At 53.1% G+C, this 21140-nt stretch overlaps 2 protein-coding genes across 4 annotated transcripts in view; one reads left to right on the forward strand and one right to left on the reverse strand.

Annotated features, from left to right (window-relative positions):
- Positions 1-13061, forward strand: POLG (polymerase (DNA directed), gamma). 2 transcript variants are annotated; one of them, XM_014944691.1, is made up of 22 exons: positions 1-650; positions 894-1089; positions 2072-2239; positions 3126-3272; positions 3476-3555; positions 4023-4205; positions 4344-4507; positions 4726-4849; positions 4920-5144; positions 5277-5397; positions 5589-5660; positions 5773-5895; positions 6124-6284; positions 6405-6458; positions 6556-6673; positions 7087-7222; positions 8202-8448; positions 8560-8682; positions 8970-9141; positions 9410-9618; positions 10741-10901; positions 12052-13060. In XM_014944691.1, the coding sequence occupies exons 1-22, from the start codon at positions 58-60 to the stop codon at positions 12111-12113; spliced, it is 3639 nt and encodes a 1212-aa protein (XP_014800177.1). In that variant the 5' UTR covers positions 1-57; the 3' UTR covers positions 12114-13060. The 2 variants fall into 2 exon arrangements, with proteins under 2 accessions (XP_014800177.1, XP_014800176.1); XM_014944690.1 differs by having other exon boundaries at positions 8202-8682; positions 12052-13061.
- The window catches only part of FANCI (Fanconi anemia complementation group I), a 24520-nt gene continuing 15012 nt past the window's right edge, over positions 11633-21140 (reverse strand). Inside the window, exons 24-37 of one of the 2 annotated variants that reach the window (XM_014944688.1) lie at positions 19798-19961; positions 19314-19390; positions 18729-18845; positions 17985-18036; positions 17271-17398; positions 17083-17151; positions 16875-16962; positions 16407-16591; positions 15742-15798; positions 15599-15658; positions 14782-14868; positions 13972-14067; positions 13344-13469; positions 11633-12545 (exon numbers count right to left, since the gene is read on the reverse strand). In XM_014944688.1, the coding sequence (XP_014800174.1) occupies positions 12480-12545; positions 13344-13469; positions 13972-14067; positions 14782-14868; positions 15599-15658; positions 15742-15798; positions 16407-16591; positions 16875-16962; positions 17083-17151; positions 17271-17398; positions 17985-18036; positions 18729-18845; positions 19314-19390; positions 19798-19961 (1372 nt within the window). In that variant the 3' untranslated portion in view covers positions 11633-12479. The remainder of the gene's footprint in view (positions 12546-13343; positions 13470-13971; positions 14068-14781; positions 14869-15598; positions 15659-15741; positions 15799-16406; positions 16592-16874; positions 16963-17082; positions 17152-17270; positions 17399-17984; positions 18037-18728; positions 18846-19313; positions 19391-19797; positions 19962-21140) is intronic. The other variant, XM_014944689.1, reaches the window with a different exon arrangement.

Raw genomic sequence — 21140 nt, forward strand, 5'->3', positions numbered from 1 at the left:
CCGCCGCCCGGGGGGAGCAGCCCCTGCTGGAGACGCACCCCCAGAACCGGGGGGGCGATGAGGCGCCTGCCCTGGAGGGGGTCGGTGGGGGGCTGTGCTGCAGCCCGTGGCTCCAAGCCCCAGAGATGCACCTCCAGCTCCTCTGCCAGCCACCCGCTGCCGGAGAGCCCGGGCCAGGAGCCGGGCAAGGGCCAGCGGCGCATGAACCCCCTTAACATCCAGATGCTCTCCAAGACCCTCCACGAGCAGATCTTCCGGGGGGCCCAGGTATGCTACTCGGCGGCCGACATCCAGAGGAGCGTGGAGCACCTGCAGCGCCACGACCTGTGGGGCAAGGAGACCTCCACCCTCCCTGACGTGGACCTGCAGCTGCCCCGCATGTACGGGGACAACATCGACGAGCATTTTCGGCTCCTGGCGCAGAAGCAGAGCTTGCCCTACCTGGAGGCGGCCAACGAGCTGCTGCGGTGCGAGCTGCCCCCCGTGCCCGCCCAGTGGGCATGGCAGCTCGGCTGGACCCGCTACGGCCCCGATGGGCAAGCGGAAGCCGTCGACTTCCCCGAAGAGCGGGCGGTGGTGTTGGACGTGGAGGTGTGCGTGGCTGATGGCCACTGCCCGACGCTGGCCGTGGCGGTCTCACCACACGCCTGGTGAGATGCGGTGATGCTTGGGGGTCTCGGTGGTGGGGGGGGACAGCTTTGGGAAGGATGGGGATGCTCCTGAGCGGTGCCTCTTCCCGTAACCCACCTGATGTGGGACATGTCCTGGTTAGAGTGCACCCCAGGGTCTGTCACCTCCCTCCCACAGGTGGGATCATCACCCCACGTTGCAGCGGGTGCTTTTGGTCCCTACTTTATTTTTCATGGCTGTGGGGTGCTGGGTGTCACCCGCAGGTACTCGTGGTGCAGCAGGCGGCTGCTGGAGCAGCGCTACTCCTGGTCCAGCCACCTCACCCTGGCCGACCTCATTCCCCTGGAGAGCCCGGCAGCCGCCAGCTGTGCTGGCAAGCAGGACTGGCAGGAGAGAGTGGTGGTGGGACACAACGTGGCCTTCGACCGGGCGTTCATCAAGGAGCAGTACCTCATCCAGGTAATGGGCTGCTCCTTGTTGCAGCTGGAATTCGTTACCCGGGTGGTTGTTTGGGCTGGCTTTTCAGCTTTCCAGGGTTATTGTGGCAGATGCTCGCAGGCTCGTCCTGCTTTGGGGCTTCAACCAACCTGATATCTGCTAGAAAAGTAGCAGAGCGAGCTGTAGGCAATCCAGGAGACTCCTGGAGTGTATTGAGGGTAACTTCTTAAGGCAGGTAATAGACAGCCCCACCAGCGAGAATGCGATACTGGTCCTGATGGTCACCAATTCAAGTGGCTGAATTGGTGAGGTCGAAGAGCCTGGGCTGCAGTGATCTCCACGCGTTGGTGGAGTTCACCTGAGGGATATGTCTCGGGGGAAGAGTAAAGTTAGGACCCTGAATTTTAGGAAAGCTAAAATCCAGTTCTTCAATGAGTTAATCAATAGGACCTGCTAGAAGACTGCCTTCAGGGACAAGGGAACAGAACAGAGCTGGCAGATTTTTAAGGACGCTTTTCTTAAAGTACAACAGCTGTCAACCAGAAAAAGAAGGCAAGAGTCCCAGAGAGGTGGTAGGTGTGCCATCCCAGGAAGCATTCAAGGTCTGGTTGGACAGGGGCTCTGAGGAACCTGATCTAGTTGAAGATGTCCTGCTTATTGCAGGGGGGTTGGACTAGATGAGCTTTAAAGGTCCCTTCCAACCCAAACGATTCTGTGGTTCCATATTTTTGTACCCCGTAAGGTTGCTGGAGGTTTCAGGGTTGCAGCTGAGGATATGGCAGGAGCCTTCGAGCAGCCAACAGCCTGCGCTGGGGATGCTCTTGGCTTTCAGAAGAGGGATACCAGGAGGCAAAGCTTTGCCTTGACAAAAACAGTCCCAGCAGAAGACTTGCAGCTCCGTAACACAGGGCAGCGCTTGCTGGCAGTTGCAGGACGTTTGGCAGCATGTTTCAGCTCCAGCATATCCCAAACTGTCTCTCCTCTCTCCCTCGATGTGTCCCAGGGCTCCCGGGTGCGTTTCTTGGACACCATGAGCATGCACATGGCCATCTCGGGGCTGACGGGCTTCCAGCGCAGCCTCTGGATGGCTGCCAAGCAGGGCAAGAGGAAGGGACTGCAGCAGGTCAAGGAGCACATGAAGAAGACACGCAGCAAAACGGAGGGGCCAGCTGTGAGTAAGGGAGCTGTGGCCTGGGTGACAGGGGACCATTTGATCCTGTAATGGGACTGTTTGCTCTGTTACTGGGACCGTCTGCTGCTGTACCAGCAGAGTAGGAGCTGTTGGAGCAGCTCTTCCAGATGACCTGGCCTTGGTTTAAAATGGAGCAGTGGCATCCTTTACCTCTCCTGGTCTCGGCTGAGGGTGGTCCTCATCCTGCACTGTCTGGTGGACAGTAGGATGACCATGAGGCAGCAATGTGCCCTTGTGGCCAAGAAGGCCAATGGCATCCTGGGGTGCATCAGGAAGAGTGTGACCAGCAGGTCAAGGGAGGTCATCTTCCCCCTCTACTCTGCCCTGGTGAGGTCCCATTTGGAGTACTGTGTCCAGTTCTGGGCTCCCCATTTCAAGAAGGAGAGGGAACTGCTGGAGAGGGCACAGCAGAGGGCTACAAAGATGATTAGGGGACTAGAACATCTCTCTTATGAGGAGAAGCTGAGGGACTTGGTTCTTTTTAGTCTGGAGAAGAGAAGGCTGAGGGGAGATCTGATCAACGCCCATAAATACTTAAGCGGTTGGTGTCAAGGAGATGAGGCCAGTCTTTTTTCAGTGGTGCCCAGGGACAGGACAAGAGGAAATGAGCACAAACTTGAACATAAGAAGTTCCATCTAAAGATGAAGAGGAACTTCTTTCCTGTGAGGGTGGCAGAGCACTGGAACAGGCTGCCCAGGGAGGTGGTGGAGTCTCCTTCTCTGGAGCCATTCAAAACCCTCCTGGACACGTTCCTGTGCAACCTGCTCTGGGTGGACCTGCTCTGGCAGGGGGGTTGGACTAGATGATCTCCAGAGGTCACTTCCAGCCCCATGTGATTCTGTGACCCCACTGTCTTGTTGGCAGATCACTTCGTGGGACTGGGTGCACGTCAGCAGCATCAACAACCTGGCAGATGTGCACGCTCTGTACGTCGGGGGGGAGCCGCTGGAGAAGGAGGCACGGGAGCTCTTTGTGAAGGGGACCATGGCCGACATCAGGAGCAACTTCCAGGTGCGGGCGGCCATCCCAACGTTCCCATGGGAGCGGGGTGGGAGCAGCTCCTGGGGTAGTTTCCATTTTGCTGCCCTTTCTTGCGAGGGCTTTGGGTGTGTGTGGGGCTGTGATGTTTCCCATCCTCCTGCAGTCCTGGTGCCTTGCCCTGTGCTGGCAGAAGGGTGGCTGCTTTGCCTGCTCTCACCTACCTCTGCCCCCAGGACCTGATGTCCTACTGTGCCCGTGATGTCCAGGCCACCCATGAGGTGTTTCAGGAGCAGCTGCCGCTCTTCATGGAGAGGTGAGAGCCGCCAAACTCTGCCCAGTGTTGGCTGTGGTCTTGGCCAGCAGTGAGGAGGATTTTGGTCCCTCTGGGGATGGGATGTGGCTCTTTTTGTCCTCGGGGTGGCAGTGGGAGGTTGGGAGGACCTGAACTTCATTTCAGGTGGGACCTCAGACCCTCTCTTTGCAGGCAAGAAGGAATAGATGGCAGCACAGTGTGACTGGAGGAGGAGGCGAGCAGCGAATGAGGCAGATCAGAGCAATACAGCTTTGGGGTTAGTGCACGGGGTTGTTTTTAGGGTAGCAGTTTATGTGCAGGGCAGGCAGAAGATACAGAGATCCCTAGAGGTTTAGAGGAGGAGCATCAAGGACTGTATGGGGCTGGGAAACTCTAGGTGAAGACATGGTTATGTCTGTTGTAGTCTGGTGCTTCCAGGGCAAATTCCCTCCAGCAGATACCTAATTCCTTGCTGCTTTGGGCTCCAGGTGCCCCCACCCCGTGACGTTTGCTGGGATGCTGGAGATGGGGGTGTCCTACCTGCCTGTCAACGGGAACTGGAAGAGGTACTTGGATGATGCTCAAGGCATCTATGAGGAGCTGCAGAAGGAGATGAAGAAGTCCCTGATGAACCTGGCTAACGAGGCCTGCCAGCTGCTGCACGAGGAGAGGTATCCCTGGGCTGGGGGAGCAGGTCCTGCTGTTTGCAGGATGGAGGCCAGCTCCTGGGTGGTCCCTGGTAGGGGGGGGCTGCAGGTGGGTGCTGGGGATGGGGACAAAGCTGCGGTGTGACAGCGGTGTGTTGGCAGGTACAAGGATGACCCCTGGCTCTGGGATCTTGAGTGGGACACACAGGAGTTTAAGCAGAAGAAGAATCCGGGGAAGAAGAAGAAGAAGGGTCAGGACACAGAGGTCAGCAAAGCCTCCGTGGTGGCGGCAGGCACAGATGAGTCTGCACAGGAGTGGCAGGAAGGTGAGCATGGGTGGTCCCTGGGGACCAGGGATGCTCGAGGGATGCCTTCCCGTGGGCACCCAGATGAAGGGAGGTGGCTCGTTGGCACTGGCAGGGTGAAGCATCGCTGGCCTGTGTCCTCGTGCTGGGGTGCGTGGTGGGGGGCTGCCTCGACGTCCCCATCCCCAGTGGGGTGGCACAGAGGGCTCTCTGCCAGCCAGTCCTCCTTGCCCCACCAGACCCTGGCCCCCCTGGCGAGGATGAGGAGCTGAAAGCCCCTGCCAGCCAGGTTTGCCTGGAGCGTCTGAAGGAGACAGTCGAGCTGCAACCCAAGAGACTCCAGCACCTGCCAGGCCACCCGGGGTGAGTTGGGGACCCTGGGTGTCCCCAGGGGTTGCCCTGTGCTCTCTGACCCATCCCTGCTGCTCCCCAGCTGGTACCGCAAGCTGTGCCTGCGCCTGGAGGACGCCGGGTGGGTGCCGGGACCCAGCCTCATCAGCCTGCAGATGAGGGTGACCCCGAAGCTGATGCGCCTGGCCTGGGATGGCTTCCCCCTCCATTACTCGGAGAAGCACGGCTGGGGCTACCTGGTGCCGGGGCGGCAGGACAATTTGCCAGCAACCCCCTTGGATATGGAAGGTCCTCCCTGCCCGCACAGGTGAGGGGGATGATGTGGAGTTCTGAGCTGGGGACTGCCCCGTGGTGGGGTTTGGGAGCTTCCCCAGACCCTTCCCAGGTGTTGCCTCGGTCCTCATTGTGGGTGCCTGAGCCCTGCCCTCTCCTCTGCCAGGGTGATCGAGTACCTGTACAGGCAGTACTGCCTGGAGAAGGGCAAGGAGCAGCCCCCGGGGCTGGACGCTGCCACGGAGGACGAGCTGCTGGTGATGGACGGCAGCACGATATGGCAGAAGGTGAAGGAAGGGATGGAGGGTTCCTCAGTGGGAGGGAGATGTGATGGGGCTGGGCTTATTCCCATCTGTGTGTGAAAACCAGCCCCGTGTGTGGCTCTGGGGGCTGGAAGTAAGACATTTCCTTTAATGAGTGTTAAATCGCTGGAGAAGGGGTGTTTGACCCAGCTCCCCCCATGGTCCCTCTGCTGCAGGTGGAGGAGCTGAGCCGACTGGAGGTGGACGTGGAGGAGAAAATGAGCAGAGCAGACCAGAGCCTGGTGCAGGTAAAGGAAGTTTCCAGCAGAAGGGGGTGGTGGATTGGTCCCTCTTTCCTTGGTTTCCCCCTCCTGCCATCCCAGGAGGATTCCTGGCATCACCTTGCATGGCTGTTTGCAGGATGAGATGGATGAGCTGTACGAGCTGGGGGAGGTGAGGAGCCAGCCTTTGTACCACCATGGCAACGGTCCCTACAACGATGTCAACATCCCCGGCTGCTGGTTCTTCAAGCTGCCTCACAAGGCAAGTTGGGTGCTCCTGGGGCTCTTCCTGGGGGCTTCCCAGCCACCTCCCATCCCAGCTTCCCTGTCCTGTGCCAAGGCCGTGTTGTCTTGCTTGTCACCCCAGTGCTGTGGGACTCCTGGGACCCCTGAGATCTTGTCCTGTGGTGGAAAGGCATCTCTGGCTGGGGCAGGAGAATGCACAAGAGCAGTGGTGTGCTGAGCCCTGGCACTTCTTTTCCTTCTAAAGGATGGGAACGATAACAACGTGGGAAGCCCTTTTGCCAAGGATTTCCTGCCCCAGATGGAGGACGGCACCCTGCGGGCTGCTGTGGGCCGCACCCACGGGACCAGAGCCCTGGAGATTAACAAAATGATCTCGTTTTGGAGGAACGCTCACAAGCGGATCAGGTGAGCAGCTACCTTTGGGTGAATCGTGATGTCCCTGTGGGTGGAGGCTGAGTTGCAGCCAGGGGAGGTGGTGTGGACACGAGGGGGCTCAGCATCTCGCCTGCTGTGTGTCCTCCTCAGTTCCCAGATGGTGGTGTGGCTGAAGAAAGGGGAGCTGCCTCGCGTGGTGACCAGGTACGGGGAGGAACGGCCCCAGCTGGGACCACGATCCCTTCCACCCGGCTCCGGGAGGGCTCTTGTGGGATGATGCTCACCCTCACCTCTGTCCCAGGCACCCCGACTATAACGAGGAGGATGAGTATGGAGCCATCCTGCCGCAGGTGGTGACCGCGGGCACCATCACCCGCCGGGCGGTGGAGCCCACGTGGCTGACGGCCAGCAACGCCCGGGTACGGCCACGCTTGGGTCCTTGGGGGGGTTTTGGGGAGCCCTCTGTGTGTTTTTGGGCTGGTGGGAGCAGCCTGGGTTGGAATTGGAGTTGGATGTTGGGGTTTGAGGGGGAAGGGCTGGTGCTGGGGCCCTTCTCTTGCTGATATGCTTTGACTTTGGGAGAGGGAAAGATCCTGAGCTTCAAAACTTGGTGAAAGGAGGAAAAAAAACCAGTGAAGCACCAGTTTCTGTCCTTCCCCAAGTTCCCCTTCTTCCACGCTGGAGGAACCCAGGGGGAATAACCAAGTGATTGATGTCCCATGTGTGGGTTAAACCCAGTTTTGACTTCCAGAGCAGAGTTTAGGGCACGGGAAGCGCCGTGGAGGAGAGGGAGGTGCAGGAGTTGTGCTGAGCTGGACATCATGTCCCACAGGCCGACCGGGTGGGCAGCGAGCTGAAAGCCATGGTCCAGGTGCCGCCTGGCTACTCCCTGGTGGGCGCGGATGTGGATTCCCAGGAGCTCTGGATAGCTGCTGTCCTTGGCGAGGCGCACTTCGCCGGCATGCACGGTGAGCTGAGGTGATCCCCCGAGCCCGGTCCTGCTTGGTGTCCAACCCCTGCTGTCACAGAATCACATGGGGTTGGAAGGGACCTCTGGAGATCATCGAGTCCAACCCCCCCTGCCAAAGAATGTCCACCTAGAACAGGTTGCACAGGAACGTGTCCAGAGAAGGAGACTCCACCACCTCCCTGGGCAGCCTGTTCCAGGGCTCTGCTACCCTCACAGGAAAGAAGTTCCTCTTCATCTTCAGATGGAACTTCTTATGTTCAAGTTTGGGCCCATTTCCTCTTGTCCTGTCCCTGAGCACCACTGAAAAAAGCCTGGCCCCATCCTCTTGCCACCCACTCTTTAAGTATTTATGGGCGTTGATCAGATCCCCCCTCAGCCTTCTCTTCTCCAGACTAAAAAGACCCAAGTCCCTCAGCCTCTCCTCATAAGGGAGATGCTCCAGGCCCCTCATCATCTTTGTAGCCCTCTGCTGTTCCCTCTCCAGCAATTCCCTGTCCTTCTTGAACTGGGGAGCCCAGAACTGGACACAGTGCTCCAGAGGGGGCCTCACCAGGGCAGAGCAGAAGGGCAGGATGACCTTCCTTGACCTGCTGGTCACACTCTTCCTGATGCACCCCAGGATGCCCTTGGCCTTCTTGGCCACAAGGGCACATTGCTGGCTCATGGTCATCCTATTGTCCACCAGGCCTCTTAGGTCTTTCTTCTTAGAGGTGCTCACTAACAAGTCATCCCCCAACCTGTCCTGGTGCAGGGGGTTATTTCTCCCCAGGTGCAGTACCCTACACTTGCCTTTATTGAATTTCATCCAGCTCCTCTCTGCCCAGCTCTCCACCCTGTCCAGGTCTCGCTGTATGGTGGCACAGCCCTCCAGCGTGTCCACGACCCCTCTCAGTTTTGTATCATCAGCAAACCAACAACCCCTCTCAGTTGTGTATCATCAGCAAACCTGCTGAGGGTACCCCCCTGTCCCCCGTCAGGTTGCACCGCCTTCGGCTGGATGACGCTGCAGGGGAAGAAGAGCAACGCCACAGACCTGCACAGCAAGACAGCCGCCACGGTGGGCATCAGCCGGGAGCACGCCAAGGTCTTCAACTACGGGCGCATCTATGGGGCCGGGCAGCCCTTCGCCGAGCGGCTGCTGATGCAGTTCAACCACCGGCTGACGCAGCAGCAGGCCCGCGAGAAGGCCCAGCAGATGTATGCTGTCACCAAGGGTGTCCGGAGGTGGGTGCTGCCCCTGGGGGAGGCGGAGGGGGAGCGGGGACAGGGATGGCGGCTGTGTCCCATGGGACACCTCAGCCTGGGTGTGTGGGTCACTCTCTCTCGCTCCTCCAGGTTTCATCTCTCTGAGGACGGGGAGTGGTTGGTGAAGAAGCTGGACCTGGCTGTGGACAGGGCAAAGGATGGATCGGTGTCGGTCCAGGATGTCCACCGGCTCCAGAGAGAAGCCATGAAAAGGTGAGATGCTCTGACCCTGCGTGGCTGTGGTGGCACTGGGGTACGAGACAGATGGAGCTGGAGCCCCACAGGCAGAGAAGGAGATGGGTTGGGTGGTCCTGATCCTCTCTCCCTGCTGTCCCAGGGCTGGGTCTGTTTGATCTGGGGGCTCCCAGTCTCTCCCAGCAAACAACTAGCAGCAGGAGATTGCAGGGGCTCATCTGGCAGCCCCAAAGCACTTGAGGTTCTCAAACAGGGCTCCCAGCCTTGTCTCTTGCTTCCAACAAACCTCCCCTCTGCCCCACCAGGTCCCGGAAGAAGAAGAAGTGGGATGTGGTGCTGCACCGAGTGTGGGCTGGTGGCACCGAGTCTGAAATGTTCAACAAGCTGGAGAGCATCGCCTTATCCCCATCCCCACAGACCCCGGTGCTGGGCTGTCACATCAGCAGGGCCCTGGAGCCCGCTGTGGCCAAGGGGGAGGTAAGGATGGGGCTCTGTGCTGCTGAGCTCACAGCTTGGCTTCTCTTCTCCAAAATGGCAACCCTAAGTTCAGCCCTTCTTAGATGTTGGAGACCCAGTAGGCTCTTGAAGCCATGAAGAAACCCATTGCCCCTATTCCTTGTCTGTGCCATCAAGAAAACCCAACAACCCTGAATATAACAGGCTTCCCCCAGGAGCTCTCCTCTATCAGTACCAGGCCCTGGACCCTGATGGGCATCTAGCATCCATCTGTGTTTCCTTCCACCAGTTTCTGACCAGCAGAGTCAACTGGGTGGTGCAGAGCTCAGCCGTCGACTACCTGCACCTCATGCTGGTCGCCATGAAGTGGCTTTTCGAGGAGTTCGACATCAACGGGCGCTTCTGCATCAGCATCCACGATGAGGTGCGCTACCTGGTCCAGGAGCAGGATCGCTACCGGGCAGCCCTGGCCCTGCAGATCACCAACCTCCTCACAAGGTGAGGTGGGGACGGCTGTGGTGTCTCCTGGGGACAAGCACCAGCGCCCCTGGGGTGGGACAAGGGACTGGGGTGGCAGCAGAGGGGTTAGCTTTGCCTGCACCAAGCTGCTGCAGAGGAGTTTTCTTCTGCTCAAGCAAAGTTGGCAGCGCTGGAGGTGTCAGTTTCTTCATGGGTGGCTATAAATGGAGCTTGGCTTTGATTTCCAGGGATGACGTGCTGGCAAGAGGGGGATATTGTCAGCTTTTGGCTTCTGCCAATCATGAAGTTCAACAAGGGCAAGTGTAGGGTGGGCGGGAATAACCCCGTGAACCAGTACAGGTTGGGGGCTGACCGGCTGGAGAGGAGCTTTGAGGGAAAAGACCTGGGAGTCCTGGTGGACAACAGGATGACCATGAGCCAGCACTGTGCCCTTGTGGCCAAGAAGGCCAATGGCATCCTGGGGTGCGTCAGGAAGAGTGTGACCAGCAGGTCAAGGGAGGTCATCCTGCCCCTCTGCTCTGCCCTGGTGAGGCCCCATCTGGAGCACTGTGTCCAGTTCTAGGCTCCCCAGTTCCAGAAGGACAGGGAACTGCTGGAGGGGGGACAGCAGAGGACTAACAAGATCATAGGGGACTCGAACAACTCTCTGATGAGGAAAGGCTGAGGGACTTGGGTCTTTTTAGTCTGGAGAAGAGAAGGCTGAGGGGGGATCTGATCAACGCCCATAAATACTTAAGGGGTTGGTGTCAAGGAGATGAGGCCAGTCTTTTGATAGTGGTGCCCAGGGACAGGACAAGGGGAAATGAGCACAAACTTGAACATAAGAAGTTCCATCTAAAGATGAAGAGGAACTTCTTTCCTGTGAGGGTGGCAGAGCCCTGGAACAGGCTGCCCAGGGAGGTGGTGGAGTCTCCTTCTCTGGAGACATTCAAAACTCGCCTGGCCACGTTCCTGTGCAACCTGCTCTGGGTGGACATGCTCTGGCAGGGGGGTTGGACTCGATGATCTCCAGAGGTCCCTTCCTACCCCATAGCATTCTGTGAATTCCACTCCATGTGTCCCGTTCCCTTCAGGTCTGCAGGTGTGACAAGGCGAAGGGTGCTGTCTAGCACTGTCCCACCTGCTCTCTGGTTCTTCCAGGTGCATGTTTGCCTACAAACTGGGCCTCCAGGATCTGCCACAGTCGGTGGCTTTCTTCAGCGCGGTGGATGTTGACCAGTGCTTGAGGAAAGAGGTGACCATGAACTGCGTGACGCCATCCAATCCAACCGGCATGGAGAAGAAATACGGCATCCCTCAAGGTGAGCGGTGTCAGTGCTAGCCGACCCCCCATAATCCCCTCTGCACAACCCACACAGTGTGGACACTTGGTCTAAGCAACCCTTCCCTGTGGGGTTCTCCATTTGTGAGCCCCCTGGCCACCCTGCAGGGCAACCGCTGTCCTAGTGCCAGTCCCTCTCTCCCCCCGCCCCTTTCCTTTCTCAGTCCCTGAGAAGTTTGTGCTGCTGCTTCCAAATGTTTCTGACAGGGATGAGCTGGGTTTGGCTCCGTTATCACACGCCCACCTTTGCTTTGTACCCCTCAGAGAGGAGCCCTCCTGGGCACTTGTAACACAGCCCAAAGTTAAATTGCTCCTTCTCTGAAATGAGAAGGAACAGCCATTTATATTTTGCCCTCCAGACCCAAACGTCTCCAGTTTTCCGTGCTTTCTCTCCTTCCCCCCTCCCCTCTACAGAATCACAGTGATATGGGGTTGGAAGGGACCTCTGGAGATCATCTAGTCCAGAGCAGGTCCACCCAGAGCAGATTGCACAGGAATGTGTCCAGGATGGTTTTGAATGTCTCCAGAGGAGACTCCACCACCTCCCTGGGCAGCCTGTTCCAGTGCTCTGTCACCCTCACAGCAAAGAAGTTCCTCCTTATGTTTAGGTGGAACTTCTTATGTTCAAGTTTGTGCCCATTTCCTCTTTTCTCAGATAAGAAGACCCAGCCCTGAGATTTGTTCTCAGTCACTGAACACATCAGACACTCTGCCCTTAGGTGACCTTTATTAGGAATCTTACAGGAAAAGGTGCTTTCAGTAACAGGATTTGTGTTCTGGGGGGCAAAAAAGGGCACTTCAGGTCTCACCAAAAACAAGGCAAATTAAACAAGTGCATCGCATCAGGGCCAGCAAAAAGGTAACAGCACAACCAGCCTCACCCAGGAAGCTGTCACCTCTCTGCACCCAGCAGCATCAGCTCTGAGGCACAACAACTCCTTTTTCCAGCTTCCTACTGGTGCTGGGTCCCACCTTCACACCGCCCCACAAAACAGAAGTCTGAATAAATTTCGGGCTTTTTGTGCTACACGCTCTGAATTGAAGCGAATCACGCCCGTCACTCTCTTGTGTTACACGGTCTCCGAGTGCACTGCAGCACAGAGGGAACTGATTGTCCCCTTGTCTTCCAGGAGAAGCACTGGATATCTATCAGCTAATTGAAATAACCAAAGGCTCACTGGAGAAGAAGTGATGATGCTGGAGTGCCAGAATGATAGTCGTCCAGAGAGCGCGCCAGGGCCTGGCTGTCCTTTCAGGAGGAGATCGTTTGGCAAAGACTGATCCTGGTCACTCTCTTTCCTTTTTTTTTCTTCTGTAAGAAGGGATGTTCCTGGGGAAGATTTTGATAGCAGCACAGTCGACCAGCAGAGGTGCTTCTGAGGGCAGCAGCTAGCTGTAAAACCTGAGACAGTGACCTGAGTGGCTGCTTGCATGCCCATGAGCACAAAGGAAGAAGTCCTAAGTATTTGGCAAGAGAAACAAGAAGCCATCATCTCCACACACGCATTTCTCCAAGACCAAGGCACTGTGGGAGGAGGCAGCAGCAGCAACTCCAGCTTTATTTTTTCCTCTGTCTCTTCTTTTTGGGTTCCTGGTTCTCGTCTGTCTGCTCCGCGGTGCTGCTCTGGAGGGGGAAGGAGAGAGCAGGGGTACAGTGTGTGATTGGGTTTGTGTGATTAGTCTAAGGAATGTTTACTTAAAGCGAGAAACTAGATGAGAAGAACAGGATTTAGCTCTTTTTCCTCCCAGACAAAATGACCTGAACACAGGACTCCTCTCGCCCACTGAGACTTTCCCCATGGAAAGTTTGTGCTGGAACTTAGGCCCCGGGTTATGAATGGCACAGGACAGTCCCTGTTTGTGCTGGGTTTGGGTTGTTGAAACACTCAGGAAATTACAGACAGAAGCACCAATAAAAACCTGGACAATCAGCAAAGTCAACTGTTTATCTTTTTCTGCTGCACAGGTTGGCTGCCTTTCACCAGCAGTATCTAGTAGAGGAGATGGGTGGGAGGAGAACGTTGCTGGGCAGAGCTTGCCCTGCCAGCTCTTTGTCTGCAAAAGTTAACCTGGATGGAAAGGTCTGATCCTGGCCAACCAGTAGACCCTCAGAGGCAATGCTGGTCAACCTCTCTGCTTGCTGGTGCAAGCAAGGAGGCCTTCAGAGCAATTTCACTTCTCTAAGACCAGAGGTACAGCTAACTGGTGCACAGAGGTGAAGGTCACTCAAGGCAGAGGGCAGGAGTGTAGGGGACATCAGCCTGACTCACTGTTCCCTCTGCATCAGCTTAATATTAAAATGAAAACCAACCCAGGGAAGTCAAACTGTCCTGATTTCACATGTGCCTGGCCAGGTCACGACTGCAGCTGGGCTCAAGGGAGGGGGGAACCCATCAGTAACAGCAGATAAACGAGTTCTGACCTGGTTGTTGTCGGGCTCGTTCTCAGCATCCTCCGCGTTGTGCTCCTGCAGGGCGCTGTCGAGCATGGAGGCGTTGATGCGGAAGTCCCGGGAGGTGCTGAGCTTCATGTATTGCATCAAGTTCACCTGCAGCGAAACCAGGGGGAGAGGACGTTATGCCAGTAGCATTTTAGTTTAGTTTTCTACCCTGCCCGGTCCTTTGCACAGCACTGAGACAGAGTCCCTCACGGTAATAACTGAAGCAAAAGGGCCATGTTTTTGTGAGAGCCAAGTGAGTACCAGTTATTCTCACTCTCACACAGTATTTCATCGTGGTTCTTCTCTCTCCTGCTTATGAAACAGGCTGGGGGGAGTGGGGTGAGGAAAGCTGGTGTTAGGTGTGTATCTGCTCCACCAGAAACCCCCCCAGTGTAGGGTCAGGGCCATTGACACCCGCTGGTACCAGCAATTCAGTAGTGCTGGGCCAGGAGCTCAGGCAAAGGCTGGAAGCAGGGTAAGGTCCTTAACACCTTCCTAATTGGAGTAGCAGTGGAAGTTTTAAAAGGTGGAAGTGCAGTAGCCCTCCACCACGTCACGATCCTGCTGTTCCACTGCATACAGGTCACAGCTGAGCTCTGCTTTGCGTTACCTTTGATTTCTTGGAGAGATGGATAAGGAACTTCTCATATTGCTCTATTGCAAAAATCAGATTTGGGATGGGCTTGGTCTCGCGAAGCACCTTCGCCTGAAATGCAGAAAGGAGAGTGGAAGGTCAGATTTGGAAGTGAACAGCCTGAAGATACCCTGGTGCTGTCACAGTGAACAGGCACACCTGCAGCAGCACTAATAGGGCACCCATATTAGTATCAGCTGCTTAGACCCCTCCCAAAAGACAACAATGCTGTAGTGTGACGTGAAGACCACAACTACTGCAGTTCAGAAAAGTGTCTTCACTTGCTCCATACCAGTCCTGTCCCAGCCAGCCTTGCCAGTTTGTTACTGGTTTTAAATTGACTCCCACAATGGTTCACTTGCTCCCAACCATATCATAGAGTCATTCTCAACTGCCTTGCTTTAGTGGAATACATTACTTTATCTTTAAATGTACTGATAAAAGTAAGAAACGCTTAAACAGAGTGCAGTATTGGTTGCAATAAATGAGCCTGTTCCTGTAATTTCATAGCTTACCCCAAATGATACCCTATCAGGCAACACAGACTATCCAGACTTTACCTTTGTTTCACGTCTGTGAGCTTTTAGGCTGCATTTAATGAAGGAGGTTTTTTTTGATTTTGTTTTTTAAACTTTTCTCCGAAGTCAAGGTAGAAGAAATTAGGTTTTTACTTAAAGGCCCAAATGTCAATTTATCACTGGTAAAGCCAACAGGTCACACTAACCCTGAGGTGAGATCCCAGGTTCAAATGCAGCCCACGTCCCAAAGAGAGTGGGTCAATCTTACCATGACCGTGGAGATTGCAGCAGCTTCATCCTCTTTCTTCTTCTTTTTTTTCTCTTCTGCAAAGCTTAAGCTCTCACTGTGGATGTTCTGAAGGAGGATGCCAAGAGATGTGGCATTAGAAGGTAATTAGAGAAAGGCCAGCCAAGCAAGGCCGGAGAAGTCTTTGCCCTGGCCAGCAAAAAGCATTACCAGCTCAATGACAGAAAGGCAGTGATACAAGAAGGAGGGAATGGGGGGGTAATCTCAAAAAATGAAGGCAAGAAAACCTAATTTCATCATTTATACATTGAGGAATATGTATGTAAGTGAAGTCCCCAGGAGCTGTAGCTCTGTATACCACCACACTTCCCCACTATGCCAAGTCTGCTCTGCAGTGCCTCACTTGAGCACCCAAGTCCTCTCCAAACAGCTACATCCCATCTTTGGCACCACAGTCTTTGGCACCCACGTTATTTTAAACTGTGATGACTGCAGTGTTGTTGACCTTTATTTGCCATTGTGGTTAACAGCAGTATTAATCTCATCCAAAAAAATAAATAATAATAATGACATGAACAGAGGAGAGAAAATAAAAGCTAAAGAAGCAGCTCCCCAAACGCTCTTCCTTCTTTGCTCAAGCAGAAATAAGCATGTTTAGTTCCAATAGTGCTGAAATGTCTTACAATAGTATTTGACATAGTAAAGCTTGAAATATAAGAAACTCAAATCATGTCAAGAAGATTAATAATCCCTATAGGTGCCTACCTGTTGTAGCTGATACACCACTCAGCATGGGAAAGACCAACTGTGATTTTGCCACAATTAATTTAGGCCTTACCTGTACATAAGTAATGAATGAATAACACTGTGGGGTCAAATGGGAACCTGAGAGTTTCACCTGCAAAGAAGCAGAGAGGTTGGTGTTACCCCCAGCCCGAGGCACGGAGCCATTTCCTCCTCCTGCAATTCCCTCACACTCACCAGCTTTTCGAGCCGTGCCGGGATCGCGTTGGAGTTGCTGCGACAAGCCTGGATATACTGCAAGGAAAACACAAGAGAGTTTCTTCTAGGTGTGCTGCTTCCAGGCAGGGCTCAAAGCACAGAGGGGACGGCAGGATCTGCAAGATCTATCGTCCCCCAGCGGCCTGCTACATCCCAAATGCTGTGTCTGCATGCCAGAGCTGTGAGAGAGCTAAGGGGATTCACCATCTCATCTCAAACTAGCTCCACTGGCCTGTTTTCGTGGCCCAGTTCCCTAAGTCTGGTGCTTCAAGCCTTAGATGGGAATGCATAACAAGAGCAGGATTGCTGAGGACTCTGAGAACATCTCTTGTGTCATTCATGGTGGCACACAGTTGTGTACAGAGGAACCTACAAGATACACTGGAAAGAGACACTCCGAGCCACACAAATTCAGCTGGAGGGAAGCTTTTCTTTATCCCCACTGGTACAACTGTCGCTGCTGCAGAAAGGTCATGAAATTGAGGGTGTGAAAGCCAACAGAATAAGGACTCGACCCCTGCAAGAGATCAACAGCCCAGTCCTGAGCCTGGCTGCTGCCAAGGGTCACTGTGAGCTCGCTGCAGCAGATGGGGGAAAAGTTTTTTAGATCCCAGGCAGCCCACGGCCAGCAGAGCAGCACTCACATGTTTGACAAGGGAGGTGAGAATTGCGTATGTCTTGCTGAGGCTTCTCAGCAGCGTGTCCACGCAGCTCCCCGCGGGGAGTGCTGTCTGTACCAGCTCATGATAGACTGTCAGCAGAGTTCCCAGCTGCAGAATTACACCTTTCTCCAGAGCCTGGGCTTGGTTCGATGCCTGAGAAGAGTCTTCTGGAAGAAAGAGATGAGTAGTACCTGGTTAAACGTGTGTCTAACGAATGCAATTATGCAGGGGGGAGGCACAAAAGATGATCTTTGCACCTGGTGCACAAAGCACCGGTGTGGCACAGGGACAACAATCCCTGGAGGGATGTTGTGACAACACTTTCTACCTTACGTTGTTCATGTTGAACCAGCTCAAGAGAGAGTTTAACCTGCTCTCAGATGATGCTCGCTGTCTTCATCCCATTTTGACACAAGGCGTAACAGTAAAAAAATGGATCACTTTCATTACCTGATGTGTCTGACCCCAGACTGGTGAGTTTTTTGATAAGCCAATCCACCTCTTCAAGGACCTTATCCGCCTGTCCCAGGACCAGCAGCTGAGACAGATAACAAAACAGGTTCTTGGAGGAGTTTGGCACAACAGGGATCTCTGAGCCACTCGCAGCAGAGTAGCCCTGGACACTACAGGTGGTTCCATGCACAGGATTTTGACTCACACAGACAGTAGGGGCTGCAGTCTTGGTGTTCACTATGGCGAAATGGGACCGACTCTCCACTTCTATGTCCTGGTCAGAGGAGAGAAAACAAATTCTGGTGAGTAAAACATAGTTTGTGCCGGAGATGCCCTCAATTCTGCTCTGACAGCACTAAGTGATGAAGAGTTAGGCTTGATCCTGCATCATACCTGATCTATGTCTCCCAGGCACGCGTGGATGTCCTGTGCCAGTTCGCGCAGCAGAGCGACAGGACTCTTGTACAGAGCGTGGAGACTGAAGAGCAGAGAGAGCAAACCCTTGCAGCAGGAGAGATCCTCTGCAGGGAAGGGAAAAGAAAACAACACATCACCAGGTGCAGAGCTCCCCTGGCTATTTAGGGCCAGCAGACATCCAGTGAGGGAACGCCTCAGATTCAGTATGGATTTAACAGTCTGCATTCCTAAAAATGACACACAGAAGGTGAAAAACCCATCAAAATACTGCAGTTACAAAAGCAGAGTTTTACAACGTTACTACTGCAAGAAGTACAGCACACTGGAGCCCTCAGCTCATAGAAAAATGATGACCAGAAGCACTGAGGAAGCGCAATGCAAACCCTGGTGAGAGTAATACCTTTCCGGAGTATAAATCCGGATCTGAGCAACAGCTGTGCTAAATAACAACAGAGAAAAATCAAGTAAGTGGCTACTCTCTCTCTTCAGCAATGCTAATATTTATAGAGATGGAGTTTCTTCCCTAATACTTGTTCTAATAACCACAATGTCATGGCAATCTGCCACAGAACGGGATGTGATTTTATCTGTAAGAGAGGTAGAAACAGGACAGACAACAGCAGAGCATCTAAGGGTCTAATATCCGACCTGACATATCACATCTAAACACTCTCCCCAAACCTGACTTACCCAGAGCATTTTCTTTGCAGATTTTGACTGTCCAAGTCAGGAATTGAAGGAACTGCATGAGGGGAAAAAAGATATTATGGCTTTGAAACAGAATTCAAAGCACAAAACTCAAAAAAAAAAAAGGAAAGAGAACCCCAAAATAACCAGCAAAGGGAGACCAGCAGAGTCCAGCACCCAGCCATGCTCCATCAAGTTCCACAAGGGACACCTAACCTACTAAACAAGTGAGAAGCTGAGATCCAGGACAGGGGAATGGCTATATATTCCCTTGGACAGAGTATCAGCTCCATTTAATTTAAGGCAAGCAATGACTCCAGACTTCTGGCACACTTTTATTGCAGTCGTTAGCTTGTAAAATCAGGGCACTTTAGAAAATGCCTCCTTGCACGGAAGGAATTAGACACTCAGCCTGTTTGGACTGGTCACTGCTCTGCTGGCCTTTTTTGGCTCTATTCCCACATGGGAGCCATGCCACAACCAGGCTCCTTTGGGAGTCCCTGCTCAGGCAAACAAGTCAGTCAGACTCCAGGACTGGGGTGGGAAGACCTTAACCATCCTTGCAGGCGTGAGACAGTAAAATGCCTGACAGTGTAACAAAACTGTCACTTTGACATGGTGTGGTCTGCAGGAGAAGGCAGAAGACACACACGTGTCAGAACCCTCAGATGTCAACCCTCATAATCATCTTCCCACACCTATGGCTACAACACCCATCTCTGCCACCCCAGGAATGTTGGGAAGTACCTGCTGAGAGGCTGGATCCAAGAGTTTGGACAAAGTGGAGAGAACTACAATGAGTGACTGCGTTTCCTTGGAGTTGAAGTCATCTTCAGAGCTGCTGAACTGGTTCACCAGGGACCTCTGCTCATGGGAAGGAAAGACAGAGCCCCTGAGTGTGGATGCTTGTTGCAGAGCCACATTGAGAAGCAAATAACCAGAAGCTGCAGCAGATGAAGGAATCGGCAACAAGGAGAATGACAAAGAATATAAAAAGAGGACTCTTCTAAAGAGCGAGTGCTGGTTTTTGTTATAAGTGCTTACATAGAGACCTGCATATGATTCAGTGTGACTTTTACACTACTCAGGTAAGTTTATGCTGCACTGAAGGACACTATAGCTCCGTAAATACACGTGCACTTCAATCCAGCTCTGCACAGCACCCTGAAGCAGCTTTCCTTAGGGATCAGAGACTTTTCTGAGCTGCTGGTGGATCAGTATCACCGTTGCTATCCCATACTCAATCCTGTGGTCAAGCAACAGGGAGCAAGCGGCGCTCTCTGCCAGAATCACCAGTGCTTTGGAACACTTGCAGCACACAGTGGTACTTACCTGAAACTGTCGGATCTGGAAGGCGGCTTTCTCCGTGACATTAATATCCGTTTCTTCTGCGTCACCATCAGTAATATCTGGCAGAGACAGAGAGGTGCGGAAAAAAAGCTAAATGCCAAGAGCAGAATACAGGATTTATTTCCAAAGGTGGGAAAGACTGCAACTGCTCACAGCTAGAGGAGGAATACAGACTGCAATACCGTGGTGAGCACGAAAATATGTTAAAGGCAAACTTCAACCAGATGAATGCTTTATCAGACCCCAACCATCCTCTGGTGACAGACTGAGAGCTCTATAAAAGCAGGTAATGACATCTCTGGGACTTGCCTCTGGCATGAAAATCAATGCTACTAAGCCCACCTTGTTACCAAGACAAGGACCAAATCCCTCTTCTCTACTTATGGATAAAGGGCACTGGGTCCCCAACTGCCCACACTGGACCACAAAGGCTGGAAACCAGAGCAGAATTGTACCGTGTGCCTACCCAGGGCTTGTAGAAATTGGGGTATCCTGGCCGTGTACAGCTGCTGCACCGTGTTGAAGATCCGCAGCAAACCTTCCAAGCACAGAAGGGAAATGCTTTTGCCCTTCTTCTTCCCCGACTCTTCCACAACAGTGGGAATTGAAGTGTACCTCCAAAGCAAAACCCTAGGGGATGGGAGACAAGTTAACATCACGTGCTGCAGTGAAACTGTCTGCACAGCACAAGAATGAGAACAGGGCTAATCAGAGATCCCGCTCTTAGGATCATATTTTTAATATAATTAAATTGAAAGGTCTTCTTCCTATAGGACAGTGGAGGAAGAGGTCCATTTTAAAGAAGATTTTGTTTCAATGTCAGCAAAATAGCTACTGCATTCTTCCTGCACAGCTGAATAATTTAATTCTTTCCAGGTGCCAAGGGGCCTTCCAATCCCATTTCAAGTCCGTCTTTATACACTCATTTCTTCCACCTGGCTTTCCTTCTGCTACCCAGACACTGACCACTGGTGTCAAATTTGTCAGTGACAAAAAGAGCTTTTCTCTTGGCAGTTTGAATCTGTGAAATGTCAGGTATCTCTATAGGGCTCTATATAAATAAAATCTGAAAGGTAAAGGCAGGCGAAGCAAAGTGAAAAGCTTTGAAAAAAGCAAAATTGTTTGGCCCAAAGGAGACTTTTTTATTTGTAGGCAAACATCTTTTTCCTGCTCCCCTAAGCCCACTTCTTCCCTTTTTTGTTCCCTCTACTTTCTTCTCATTAGTTCTGTCGCCTGCACAGATGATCTTATTCTATTTCAATGTCCAATCACGCAAAACATGTAGCTCACATGTAGTCCTAATGACTGCAGCAAAAATAGCCTCTATTATTTGGGGCCAGACACAAAACGGGCATTATTCTTGGCAGAGGTAATTTGCATTTTGTGCTCTCTGCTGACTGGGGTCTGAAAAGACCCCATGCAGATATGACCTAGATCCCCAAAGACATTCAGATGCTTAACATTCTTGGATTTTCAAAGGATTAGATGCATGAATGTCTTCAAGCATCTTGCAAAAGTCCTAAACAAATGTTTTCTAAAGCCTGTGTCCCTCTTACATCTGTTTTATACTGTAGCAAGGAGTAAATTTTAACTTTATTGCATCCCAGAAGCCTCAAGACTCCAGCCTGTAACCATCCTACCTCCTCTGTGACAATGAGAGATGAACCAAAAGTTAGAAAGAGGCTGAAAATGAGAGTTTGATGGCATTTGGTACTTCCAGGCCAAGTACAGTTATTAGAGCTGTATCACTCACTCCAGCACAGAAACTGTAGTGCCTCCACTTGATTTCTCAGGAGCAAAGAAAAGCAA

The sequence above is a fragment of the Calidris pugnax genome, unplaced genomic scaffold, assembly GCF_001431845.1.
Source record: "Calidris pugnax isolate Ruff unplaced genomic scaffold, ASM143184v1 scaffold70, whole genome shotgun sequence".
Taxonomy (NCBI): Eukaryota; Metazoa; Chordata; class Aves; order Charadriiformes; family Scolopacidae; genus Calidris; species Calidris pugnax.

What these genes read in the sequence shown, in the direction of transcription:
- POLG (XM_014944690.1), top strand. Translation starts at nt 58, where the DNA reads ATGAGGCGCCTGCCCTGGAGGGGGTCGGTGGGGGGCTGTGCTGCAGCC. An exon ending in ACATCAGGAGCAACTTCCAG is followed by an intron (nt 3,273 to 3,475) that starts GTGCGGGCGGCC and finishes CTCTGCCCCCAG; the next exon opens with GACCTGATGTCCTACTGTGC. An exon ending in CCGCTGTGGCCAAGGGGGAG is followed by an intron (nt 9,142 to 9,409) that starts GTAAGGATGGGG and finishes TCCTTCCACCAG; the next exon opens with TTTCTGACCAGCAGAGTCAA.